We start from the raw sequence: 13,922 nt of genomic DNA, 5'->3' as shown, positions 1-13,922 counted from the left end.
TGTGTGTCCACACCATCAGTCCACCCAGTAACCTCTGAGCAATGAAGACAGCATTAGAAATAGCTGGCTTTTTTTCACAGGATCTGCAGGGCGTTAGCAGTCCCATATGGAAGTATTCGACAGTGACTACCCGATGTGCAGCTGTCTCCAGCAAGTATCACTAAATTCTTACGGTTTTTTCCTAATGATCTTTGTGGAATATGAAGGGGAAGAAGCAGCCCCAAGAGCTGACTAACATCAGTTTTCTGCTGCCGGCAAACTCTATTTTACAGTTTCTACTCTTCTCTCAAAGGAAGTTAAGAGTACAAGCAAGTATCTAGGGGTATTGAAAGCTGAGCTAATATCCCTGTTTTTCATTAAGGTTGTCTGATACTTCCCATTAAAATATCTATTTCAACTGATATTGCTTTCAGACAATTTTCCTTGGAAAAACATTAAAACAAAGGTGGGTTTTGCCATTGCTGAGTATGGGTTAGGGGAACAAAAAACTGCTGTGCTTTTTTCATTGTGTATTCATTTGTTCATTAAACTGCTATACTTTCTATTTATTATTTAAAAAATGATTCAGCTGGTGACCTATACTTAGAAAACCGTATATGTATATCTTGCTTTTAGGAAGGACCTTTTAAACAGGTCAGGCAACAGAGCTGCACTAAACTGCATTTTGCACACACTTGGGAGCGATTTTCAGCTCAAATTTAACTTTGCAAAGAGTCCACCTGCACTCAACAAACAGCAAGTTATGAAAGGCAGTGCAGTACTTTCACTGCACCTGCGGCGCACAGCAAGCTGTGCTGGTCCTGGGTACCTGACTGAATTAGGGTGTGTGGTATTTTGAACACATACACAAGCTTGTTCTCTCACTTTACTGTACATACACCAAGCAATTAGCCTTGTCTAGCAGCACTCCAAGCTCCCAGCTAATCTGAAGAGATGTAGCTACATTAGCGAGACATGGAGCCTCACAACTGCAGCAACTCATAGCAGACACAGCTAGCTGGATTTTGGTAACTGTCTTCCCTGGAGTCCCACGCAACGTTAGCAGCAAATGAAACACAATTTATTTTTTTCTTGGCAAGACCTTTGATTTGTATTTTGGTTCCTGGGTGACTGTCTTGTGACTACAGAGCAATGAGCACTTACAGATTGAACAAACACAACAGAAGTTTGACAAATGGATGACTTGACCTTACTTTCTTTGCTTCAGTATCCTTAATAAGCATACCACCACCAACCACTCATTCTAATATTGGGAGGAGATGAACAGAAATCAACAGCACAAGCAAGCCCACACAGAAGTAACCAATTTAGACTGCACAAATAGCTTTAAGCGTAGCTTAAAGGCACAGGGCCACACACTGAACATAAAGAGGAAACAAAATATTCAATAGCTACTCATTAAGCAAGTACCATCCACCCTGTGCAGTAAACGAGTCTGTGGAAAAACTATGCTGTAATCACGAAATTAAAGACTGTCTCATAATGCATATGCATAGGCAAATTAAGGCTACCAGAGTTAAGGCTGTCTGTGCATTCCCCAACTTTGACTGTTTGACTTTGCAACTTCAATAATACACTCCTAATGTAGTTTTGGGCGTTAAGATATTTAAATTTCAAAAAGCATTTGTACACAAATAGGTACGGCCCTCAGATTGCTGGCGCGATGCCAGCACAGCCCTTGCTGCCCTGCAAGCTGGCTGCTGCTGCGCTCAGATATCGGTTTTATGAAAAACAGGAGTAAAAGAGCGTGTGAGAGAGCATCAACCAGCGGGCAGTGTTGGGCAGGGCAATGGTGCTCTCTGCTGGGTAAGAAGCACCATAACAAGTGCTCTGGCACTAATGCTAAACCCCTCGGCTACTGGGCTACGTGCAGGTGAACTGCTCCTGGCCCAAGCAGCTGACCAACAACTGTGGAGTCTGTACCTGGAGACGACATTCTTGACCGACGGACTTTACAAAACACACATTCACGTTGCGTTTCACGTGTATGAATCAAGCGAAAATTCAGCCTTTCTGGCCTCTCTCTCATGTTATTTCTGTGGTAGTAACTGTTTGAGGAGGTTTACTTCTAGCAACAGTAGCTATGTTGATGTTAAATACAGAAGAACTTTAAAAAAAAAAAGTTTCCTTTTACCATGGAAAAAAATAACCTGATGCCTGCATAACTGAGAAAGACTTTTAGGCTAAAATGGTATTTTGGAAAACAGTTAACAACTTACTGCAAGTCTGAACAAACACACGTTCTGTGGCAAGAAACCATTTAAAACCAGCTTACTTTTTATCATGAAAGCTGTATATTTTTGTGTTTTGTGTGGAGTGTTTGGGTGAAACTTGAGAGAGGGGACAGGGCAAGGGAAATCAGTGTCAAAGGGTTTCAATTGTCTTCTTCTATCTAGTGCACCACACGTCAAATGATTTCCTCTCCACACACAACTCTCTCAATCCCAGGACACTCTACCAAATCTTAATGCCTCGTTAAGCTGAGGCCTGTAACTGTTGCATTTTGAATAAACTGATGCAAGCATGCTGACACTGAGGAATGCTGTACTCTGCAACTCAGCAGAAAAAGATGTAGTTTCAGTTCTTGTTCCTTAGTCCCAGTGCCCTGCCATAGTACTCAAACTGCATGTAGACCCATTGCCGAGATGTTGTTATCTGAACTCTGGCATTTTGTACCTGGAGAAAATATTAATTATGCAAATATACAACAGCAAACTCAAAATTTCAGTTTAAAATGCACTCATAAGGAAGCCTACTACTATTTCCTGATCAAGTGGAATGGGATCACAAACATCCATTGTTCTCTTTCTTAGAGGGAATCACTGGAATCGGCAGAGGGTGCCAGTCTGGCAAGAATTCAGGACTATCTGGACCTTCATGTATGTAACAGTCAGTGAGAAATCGAATCTTAAGTTGGAAAGAGAACTTGGGAGAAGGTTTGGGGACACAAGTGCTGTTTTCAAGTATCTTTCTCTGAAATATCTCATACTGGCCACTATTAGGGACAAGGTGCAGAACTAGAAAGATCAGGTATCTGCTCTGCTAATAGCAGAAATTAAGAAAACAGAAAAAAATCCACATGGAATTAAGAGAGAACAGAACCTGACCTTTTTTCCAGTTGAGAATAAAGTGGGCGAGATGAGCTGCGTTACAGCAAATAGTGCAAAGAGAAATTGTGTGTGGGAATACTCTGCAGATATTTTAAGAAAAAGAGGAGGATGAGAAAAGGTGATTTAAACACTTCAAGAGCACCTATGAACTCCCTAGGAGAATTCCTCAACAACCTTTTCAAAGGAATCCCACCAAAAGACCTGAATGGTTTAAAAAGTAACCTGTAACTCTTACATGGAAAACAAAACACATGGGGAGAAACTTTTTAGGAAAAAAAAAAAAAGCAGGTGCAAAAAATCAGAAAAAAGTGACACTGACCTCAAGTCTCTTTTCAAGTGACTCTATCCTGTCTTTTTTGCTGGCCAGGTTAGCTCTTGTGTAGCGGCTCTGTCCAGGCAGGTATAACACTTGGCTGTAACATTCTTCCCACACCTGGTTATAAGCTTCACTTGAGAGCTCTCCATGCCCCATTCCTTGCTTTACCACTTCCATCTCTTGTGCCAGTAGATCCTGTGCCTGTTGGAAATGATGAGAAATAAATTGCAGTTACAATAGACAGGATACAAGAAAATTCCTCTTCTTTTCAATCCTTCAGTGTGCAATTCACAGGGGCAGTTTCTCTTTTCATACTAAAAACTCACCATCAGGTTAAGCTAACTATGAAATCTAACACAGATGCTGTGGATTATAAATGAAACCCAGGCTAGAAGGCTACTCACAGTGCAACTATCCCTCATTTTATATAATTTGGCCAAACCTGACATCACTCTGCTCTAGCTAATGAAAGCTGTGGCACAGCTAGACACTTCATCTTGCTGCAGAAGAAAAGATAAAAGCAAGGACCTTGAGGGGAGGGAGAACTGTACAGACAGAAGCAGCTGTTCTATGAAACAAAAAATCACTTTTCATTTCCTTTTGCTTGCCCTTCTCCACACAACCTGGAAAGTCAATTCTAAACATTAACGGGTGAGCTGTATAAGCTCCACTGCAGGAAATACTACTCTGACTTTAACTAACACACATTCTGTGGCTAGAGAACTACTAGCGAGATACGAGCATTCTACTGTTTCCAGTCTAGTTTACAAAGTAACTTACAGTGAACTGAAAAGATTCATGTTGTTCTCACAACTCTTAATATTTCTGACAAAGAGCGTGGCCCACAAAACTACATAGGCACCCAAGTCCTTCCAGTTTCACTTAGAAACCTAAAATATCTTTCCCAATCTGGACTTCACTGCTTGTAAGTGCACGTCCTCTCTTTCAACAGGATTTACACATGCATCACAAATTTCCATATCAGCTGTAGAGATCTTACTGCAAGCAGACCTAGGTTTTATAACAGCATACTGCCCAGGAAGTATGTTCAGGTATCACCAGATTAGATGATTCCAGGGATACTGGGGAAAGGAAAATGAATTCCTTGTCCTTGATGGTCAAGACAGATAAAATAGAAGTACTCCAACCAGACCTGACAAAGCTAAATCTTATAAAGGTTCACTTTCAATTAGCCTCTATTTGTACACTGCGAGGAACTACTTAAGGCTATTTAGTTGTGACACCAACACAGTTCCACAGCTTTAATGGCTCAGCACCCTGTGCTTAGCACCACTGCTAATCCTTCCTAAAAGAGCACTACACATCAGGAAAAGAAAGGAGGATTTTATGACGGGATTTTAGTAGGAAGATGTTCTAAAAACAAATGAAGAAGTAAAGCAAAATAAACAAACCCCAGACAAGAGTGCAGAGATAGGAAAACTTCCTAGGTTCAATCTGATTTTAGACAGAGAGAATATTACACTAATGTCAGAGAGCAAGCAGGAGCAAGCATGCAAGAAACTTCTGCCTATCAGTTAGGAGACAAATTTCCAGGGACTCTGAAGAATGTTTCCAGATAAAAACTACTGGATCGTGTAACAAGTCTCTAAGGGAAGTGACAGAAAACCCAATTCTCGTCGCATTTCAAAACAACCAGAGAAAGCACTCAGAGAGTGTTCCTAAGAGAACAATCTGACACTGGCAGGGCAGTGAAATTCATGATCTAACTGTATTTTCCATCTTTAACTTCTCCTGCTCAGAAATCTTCAAGTATAATTTTTCATTGAACAGTAAATTGGAAGTACATACTGTTCAGTGTTTCTCATTTTAGGCCCTTGATTCATTGGTCAGATACAGTCAAGGAGACAGATTTAAAATCTGCTTGTGCATCCTTAGAGCCCCTTTAAAGTCATATGGGATTTAGCTGCAAAGATACCACAGCCATTGTCAGAATGCAAGTCTCAGATAGCGGGAGTCTGCATAAAATAGATGACTTGGTGCCATGTGATTTTGCCCTCTTCACTCATTTTTATTCCTGTAAGCATTTGGTCAAAGGTTACTGGCACGACTTCACAGGTGAAACTCTTTGAAAGAGCTAACCACAGCACCGTGTGTCTGAACTGTCTATCTGTCACTTGGCAGCAAAAGGCAACATCTGTAGCTGCTTAAATAGTTGAACAACCCGAACTGGAACCCTTGGTACAGGGCCGCTATTTAACTTGGGATTACAATGCAAAACAGGACAGAGTGCCCAGACAGCCTACTCATTTCATCCAGCAACAACCTATTCTGCCTATTCAGCACTTTTTAACCAGGTATGCTTTAAGATCAGTTGCCATAGCCCAGCAGGCTCTGCACTAGCACAGCTCTGTTGGATCAAGCTTGACAAGCATAATTAAACGACTTGATTTGCTGCTCCAAGTTATAGAGCTCCACTGTCATATTTAGTCTGCACTGCTATGAGAAAAACACTTAGTAATTCTGGATTAACGAACTACACAGGCAGCAGAAGGTGGGTATCACACCCAGTTAAAGTCTCAATGATTTAACATCAATTTCCAGAAACAGCAAAGTAGAATTTGATGACTGTTGGGATATTATAGCTCCTACCCTTATTTAAAATGATAAGCAGTCACAACACATTCCAAATTGTACCTAAAAACAATGTCCCTGGACAAATACACCATCCTCATCGTTCTCCTGAGTGCCCAGATTAACATTAGCTCACAGAAAAGAGAATGTGGATTTAAGTTATCCTTACAGCTCTTCATACAGCACTCTGGAGATCTCCCAACCAAATTCTGTGCAGGTTTGAATCCTCTTTTTTTTTTTTTCGCAAGATTACAGGACCATGACATAAGGAGATATTAAGTCACTGGTAATTAGGCCATACAATTCTCACCTTCTTGAGATCGTCTTTGGAGAACTTCTCGTAAGGATTTTGTTCCAAGTAAGCCATATGTTCTGCATTGTTGCTTCCAAAACCTGGGCCTTTCCCCTTCTTACCACTAGGCTGTTCTCCAAATGGGTGGTGTAAAAGATCAAAATGAAGCATAGTAATCATCTCTTTCTTTATTAGCTCTTCACTTTTCTGCAAGTCTGTTAGAGGTGGTTCCACATTTAAAGGCCTCAGTATTGTTTCATTAACCTGCCCAGGAATAAAAAAAAAGTTCATAAACATCATATACACCAAAGATCACATTAAATTCATATACCTCCACCTGAGTATGAATTTTATATATCAGCTAAACAACGCAGAACAGGCACCAAAATCCCTTGCAGTGTAACACACATACAGTAACCTCAACATCCAACTGTGCTTTCATTGTGCATATGAAATACCTCATGACAATTTCACTGTGAAAGTTTCCTGTAACATTGAAATCAGCATGCTCAAATAAAGATTTCATTCTCTCATGATCTACTTAGATTGTATTTCCTCCTATTATAGTTAAAACCTTTATTTCTATTTTCTTTTCCTTAAAAGCGATTTTTGTTTCCACTTACTTCTGAGGGCCGTGGTAGATTCTTCTGAACAGCTTTGTGCATTCTCTTCAGTTCCTTTGCACGCTCTGCCTCTCGGAGAGCCTAGACAAACGAGCTAAGTGTTACTACAGCTACTGTAAAACAATCAGATGCTTCCTAGAAATGTATGTGATATAAAAACTAATTGATTACTACAGCAAAGATTCCTTAAAGTATAAAGACTTCATGTTATGAAGCCAGAGCCAAATAATGTGATGACATCATAATTTACTGCCTCTGAAGTAAACTGGAAGAGCACAGCAGACTAACTCTAATAGGAGAGAGATCCTAAAAAATCATTCCCAGCCATCAAATTCTCCTTCAGCCTCAACCGCAGCAAACCTCATTCTTTACAAATTTCTCCACATCAAGTTTGACAACTGCTCTGACTCTCCAGACATGAAATCCACCAGGAAAAGAAAGATTCTTAAATTTGCAGCCAGGACTCTACTCGTCCTCTTCAATGACTTAAGTAACTGCTTCACTAAAACAATACTTGTGAAAGAGGAAAAACATGAGATTTCTCCTTATATCCCACTTTCAGGCAGTAAATAACATGAAAAGGCAGTGCTCTCTCAAACTTCAGGAACAATGACCAAGATCTTCCATGTTCTAATCCAAGCCATGTAACGCCTTCACTTGAAAGGCAGGATGCTATTCTCTTGTATGATATTACAACTCAAATTCTTTTCTCCATTCTATACACATAAATTATCTGTATTTATTCAGATTTTTTATTAGGGTGTGTATGCACAAGACATACACATATATGTAGATAATGTCTTTCTCCCCAAACAAGACACACTAGGAATCAAATTCTGGGAAATGCTTATCATATTAGAAAATATCAGTGCAAGCATAGAAATCCTATGCTTTTAAAACATTTTGTTCACTTGTCAAAGAACAGCCACTGGCAAAAACCCCTTGGAACTCAAAAAAAAAAAACGTTTATTTGAAGGTATGTAACAAAAACCGATTTGCACTACAAAAATTAGGATAAGCAATAAATGGAAAAGAGACTGTTCTCATAAACATAATGTTTAAAGGGTCTCTAATTACTGGCCAGTACAGCTACTTAACCATCAGAATTTAAGCTAGCACTTCATCCAGCCTTCCTTGATTCTGAAACAAAACAAAACAAAACAACAGGGACCCATTCACAACTTGGCTGTCTGGGTAATCCTGTGGTAGAAGTCATACAAAAGGGACCAATTCACTGCATGACAGATTTCTATCTGTGTGCTTCCAGCCTGCCTGAATTTGTACATACCTGTCTTACATGTCACAAACAGTAACTTTTAACCTCAAGAGGATAACTTGAAACTGAAAAAAATAAAAAAACAAAGGCACAATTTTCACGGGCTTAAAAATCAAGCATGTGCCTCTGTAGAAAAATTTTTAATTATATTTTTATCTTTTGGGGGACAAATGCCGGAGGTAGGACATACGCACTCTTTTAGACTTCATGGTAGAAAATTAAATGTCATACGTAACATTAACAAGTTAAGAAAAAGATTCAGAGAGAAAACTGATATAGCCTGTGTGTGTGTCTGCTCTGATGGCAACACAGCAAACATTTTACTTTGTTATCCTGTAGAAGTCGTACCACTTCCACTAAATAGGTATGAAACTACAGAACCACACAATGAACATACTTAATTTTAAACAAAAGGCATTATCTGCATCCCACACACCTACCTGCTTGCGGGCATCTATATCAGCAGTATCTTCTACAAAGGCTTCATCTACTTCATGTTCCTCAAGTTCTTTTTCTGCATTTTCAGGTAAAACAATCTCAAAGTCGTTCTTTGGAGCAGGAAGGGCCATAAGTCCAAGGCGCAAGTGTTCACGAGACTCTCTCTCCTGTTGAAATAACGGTAAAATACAATGCTTCTGGATTCATGCACTAATCATAGAATTGGTTAGGCTGGAAAAGACCTTTAAGATCAAGTCCAACCGTTAACCTAGCACTGCCAAGTCCACCACTAAACCATGTCCCTAAGCACCACATCTACACACCTTTTAAATACCTCCAGGGATGGGGACTCCACTGGGCAGCCTGTTCCAATGCTTGACAACCCTTTCCATGAAGAAATTCTTCCTAATATCCAATCTAAACCTCCCCTGGGCCATCTCCTCTTGTCCTTTCACTTGCTACTTGGGAGAAGAGATCAACCCCCACCGGGCTACAACCTCCTTTCAGGGAGTTGTACAGAGCAATCAGGTCTCCCCTCAGCCTCCTCTTCTCCAGGATAAACACCCCCAGCTCCCTCAGCCGCTCCCCATCAGACTTGTGCTCCAGACCCTTCACCACCTTTGCTGCCCTTCTCTGGACACGCTCCAGCACCTCAAGGTCTTTCTTGTGGTGAGGGACCCAAAACTGAACACAGGACTCGAGGTGTGGTCTCACCAGTGCCAAGTACAGGGGGACGATCACTGCCCTGGTCCTGCTGGCCACACTATTTCTGATACAGGCCAGGATGCCATTGGCCTTCTTGGCCACCTGGGCACACTACCGGCTCATGTTCAGCCGGCTGTCAGCCAGCACCCCCAGGTCCTTTTCCTCTGGGCAGCTTTGCAGCCACTCTTCCCCAACCCTGTAGCATTGTATGGGGTTGTTGTGACCCAAGTGCAGGATTGGGCACTGAGCCTTGTTGAACCTCACACAGTTGGTCTCAGCCCATCGATCCAGCCTGTCCAGATCCCTCTGTAGAGCCTTCCTACCCTCCAGCAGATCAACACTCCCACCCAGCTTGTTGTTGTCTGCAAACTGACTGAGGGTGCAACCTGCCAATGACCTGAATGAGGGAATCAAGATATTGAATAGAACTGGCCCCAACACTGAGCCCTGGGGAACACCACTGGTGGCCGGCCGCCAACTGGATTTAACTCCATTCACCACCACTCTTTGGGCCCGGCCATCCTGCCTGTTTTTACTAAGGTGCAATACAATCAAATTCCATTCATCTACATTAACAGACTACACAACTCGTGTCATCTGGCCATCTCAGTCTGCTACAAAGCCAAGAGAAATAAAATCTTTCAAATCTGACAAGAGAGGGATGTAAGTAATCCAGGTTGGCCTATAGGCCACTACTGCAGAGTTTACGCACTATTAGGCACAGAAACTCCCCAATACAAAAAAAACAACAGACAGCTTCCTTAAAGATAGCTAATGAAATCTTCAAACAGGCTGAAATACACTCAAGTAAAACAACAGCGTGGCACCTTCATCTCCAGTAGAACAGTGGAGAATCACATAAATTCCTTTCAAGAAACTGAAAATATGTGAAAATGTGTCCACACTGACAATGGACACATGGGTATTTGCACGCCTAAGTGGAACATTTTTCCTTGCAGTTGCCCGCAAATCTGGGGATTGTGGCACAGCACAAAAATGAGACAAACAGCATCTGATCTGGAAAACAGTGGAGTCCATCAGGAAACTGAAGCCCCAGTTTTCCTTCCAGCAGCAAAAAGCCTTCTTACTATAAAAAGGCTAAGACAGAACCAAAGTAAGTATAAGGACATCAAATAAACCTTGTCCTTCAAGCCAAGAGGAAATCTGAAATTCTGAACTTGAAGAGTTATTTTTGTGAGAACACGCCAAAAACTTGAAGTGGATATCCTTAGCTATCCCAAGAAGAAAAATGTCAATAGCTCTGGTGGGAGATATCCAAAGCCACAGTTAAGGCTACAGAATCAGCCACATAAAAGGAGTTGCCAAGGTGCTACCTATTAGGTACATGCCCTTTTATACCATATGTCTAATTGGCAGGGTACATCTGGCTGAATCTCCAAGAATGGAAACATCTGTTGCCAAAGGCGATGAAAGAATCTGGATAGGACTCAGATTACTGGACATCTCACAACCAAGTGCTCCTAATGGCAAAAATTAAACTCCTTTAGCTCAGTGTTGTCAGCATGACAGATTGATGAAAAGGCCCAGTAGGAAAATTGGGAAGCCAAGATGATGAGGGATTTGAGGGCTGCATCGGATTGCAAGAAAAGTGAATCTTGAGATATATTTCCTGCTCAGCTTCAAAGACACAAATAGGATTGAAACTTAACTATGTCTTCTTTGACAAACAGTTTAAAAGTGCTTTTACTGAGCACAATGAAAGTTGTTCTAAGTGGCAAGGTTTCTGTTTTTTCAAATAAAGATTTTATTTTATCAGGTGATGAGTACAGACCTGTAGACAAGTGGTAGAAATAACACTTGCTTTTATTATAAAATAAAATTTTGTTCTGGAGATGAGAATTAAAAATCCTGAAAATCAAAAGAAGTGGAAATCTGTGCTCTAAAGTACTCCTTACCATTTGTTTTGCATAAGATGGGTCACTGTAATCTGCCATACCCTCTTCCGGATTGATGTTCAATTTATCACGTAGTGGAGTTCTACCAGGAGTTGTACCAACCACAGGTTTAGGAGTTAGTCCTCCACGAGGAGTTAAGCCTTCTGGTCCATGAGAAGGTGTTCTAGAGGAAGGGCAGACACAGTTACTAATTTTCTTCCTAAGGAGCTGTACTTACAAAAGTCTGAATGCTGCAAAAAGTTACGTAAATACCATTAATAAATTCAATCTAGATTTTTGTCTTGAGTGGCAATGAATCTATAATATGCAATTAGAAGTATCAAAAAAATAAAATTGTTTAAACCTGTCAAGTTGTAACCAAGGACCTATCAAGCGGAAACCTACGCACATCATTCTGTTAAGAGATGTTTCAGGAACTATATCAACACAAACTCTAGGAGAAGGGATTATCCAGTCACTAGGCTCTATTCTGGGATACACTAATCAGGATTTAATTGCAAGCTCTGGCTTCCCTAGCACCTGCGGCAAGTCATTCACTCTGAATTCATCTGGTATAACAGCTGTCCCATCTTACAATTGAATGAATCACTCTGAAGATGCCTCTTTGCTTTCACTGATTATTGAAGGAGTAATTACATTACAATAATTATTTTTCAGCACCTAAGGTTAGGTAAAATGGATTAGGTCTTAGATTTTGAAGGCCTCAGTTGCTTCTCCTCGAGATTGGGAAGAAATACTGTTCTCTATCCCAACGACCTACTACATGAAAGGCATGCAGACATTGTCTTGGATATAGTCACAAGTTTTCTGTTGCTAGCTTATAATGGGGTTTCACATAGTGATGATAATAATCATAATAACCAACTGACAAGACATTGTTATATGCCTCTAAGAAAACAAGTTCAGGAAGTGGAAAAACTTTTAGAAAAAAGCCTACATTATAGTACTCACCTATGCTTATGTAAATATTTTCAGGGAGTAATGACATGTATGTGTGCTATAGAGCATAACCCTGGCAGAGACAGACTGGACAAGATATCTAATGCATCATTTCCACTACTAGTTACTGTAATTCTGTAGTGCCAGTAAGATGCCATAATGGTGGACAAACAGAACTGTATATGTGGCCTGACACGCCACTGGTCCTCTTTTAAGGAATACAACAGTGCCTTATTTACTGGGTATGTCCGTGGGAGGCAAGCGACACTTTCCTCTTGCTTGAGGTTGTTCACAGATTTTTATTAACTCTCCTTTAGGATAACAAATATAAGCAATAACATTCACAGGATGACACCCACAAAAAACCACCAAAATGAATTTTTATGTTTTCAAATGAATGTTTAATAGGATATATTTACTTTTTGTTGATTATTCTAGCTAAAAAAGTTTTATGCTGACTTTTCAGAGAAACAACTTCTAAGTAAGTGGGTTGTCCCAGTCCCATGCAGTGTTTAAAACCCCATTACAAGTTTCAACTGAATACCTTTTAAAAAAATTCTTATAAACTAGGACATGGAAAAAAAAAAAAAAATCTAATACAAGGCAACAACTTCCAGAAAACCTTGCCTCAAAACATTACAAACGTCATGCCATCACAGCAGAAAACTTGTACTTAAATATTTGCTCTTTTGGCCGAAACAGTAAGATGATGGCTCTGCTTCACTACTCTGCCTCCTTAAAAAGTTATGGCTTCCCTTTATTTATTTTTAACCACTTAATGGATATTTTTTTCCTCTCTGCTCAAGGTCTTGGATTTTCACACTGATAGAGCATTTCTGCAAGCAAGCCAAGCTGATACATAGGTACCATATTTCAATGTGCAAATCTGAACTTCAGAAGCTAAAAAACCACCACAATAAAAAGGAGAAACCCAAACAAACAACAAAATTAGAATGTCTTTACATTTCTAAATACAAAATAACTGAAATGAACAGCCAGATCACTCCAAGCCAAGCTCTATATTCATTCTGCACCACACTGACACCAATAGATCTCCAGAAAAGGATTCATTTATGTATCATAGAATCATAGAATCATTATGGTTGGAAGAGACCTCAAAGATCATCAAGTCCAACCGTATACCTCATGCCACCATGCCCACTAAACCATGTCTCGAAGCAACACATCTAAATGTTTTTTGAACACCTCCAGGGATGGTGAGTCCACCACCTCCCTGGGGAGCCCATTCCCAATGCTTAACAACTCTAACAGTGAAGAAGTTCTTTCTAATGTCCAGCCTGAACCTCCCCTGACACAACTTGAGACCATTTCCTCTTGTCCTACCGCTAGTTACCGGGGAGAAGAGACCAACCCCCACCTCACTACACCCTCCTTTCAGGGAGTTGTAGAGGGCGATAAGGTCTCCCCTCAGCCTCCTTTTCTCCAGACTAAACACCCCCAGCTCCCTCAGCCGCTCCCCATCAGACTTGTGCTCCAGACCCTTCACCACCTTTGCTGCCCTTCTCTGGACACGCTCCAGCACCTCAAGGTCTTTCTTGTGGTGAGGGGCCCAAAACTGAACACAGTATTCGAGGTGCGGCCTCACCAGTGCTGAGTACAGGGGGACAATCGCTACCCTGGTCCTGTTGGCCATACTATTTCTGATACAGGCCAGGAAGCCATTGGCCTTCTTGGCCAACCTCGCCACAAGCTGG

The 13,922-nt window shown here is 40.8% G+C and overlaps 1 protein-coding gene across 1 annotated transcript in view; it reads right to left on the bottom strand.

Annotated features, from left to right (window-relative positions):
* Positions 1-2,577: 2,577 nt before the first annotated feature.
* CDC5L (cell division cycle 5-like) overlaps positions 2,578-13,922 on the bottom strand; it is a gene marked incomplete at its 5' end in the record, with an annotated part of 19,698 nt that continues 8,353 nt past the window's right edge. Inside the window, 6 exons of the mRNA XM_009698937.1 lie at positions 2,578-2,676; positions 3,430-3,627; positions 6,329-6,574; positions 6,934-7,014; positions 8,650-8,814; positions 11,269-11,431. Of these exons, the coding sequence (XP_009697239.1) occupies positions 2,578-2,676; positions 3,430-3,627; positions 6,329-6,574; positions 6,934-7,014; positions 8,650-8,814; positions 11,269-11,431 (952 nt within the window). The remainder of the gene's footprint in view (positions 2,677-3,429; positions 3,628-6,328; positions 6,575-6,933; positions 7,015-8,649; positions 8,815-11,268; positions 11,432-13,922) is intronic.

Source organism: Cariama cristata, unplaced genomic scaffold, assembly GCF_000690535.1.
Source record: "Cariama cristata isolate BGI_N322 unplaced genomic scaffold, ASM69053v1 scaffold44614, whole genome shotgun sequence".
In the NCBI taxonomy this organism is placed as follows: Eukaryota; Metazoa; Chordata; class Aves; order Cariamiformes; family Cariamidae; genus Cariama; species Cariama cristata.
Note: the sequence above shows the minus strand (reverse complement) of the source record. Positions and strands in the feature narration are given on the sequence as shown.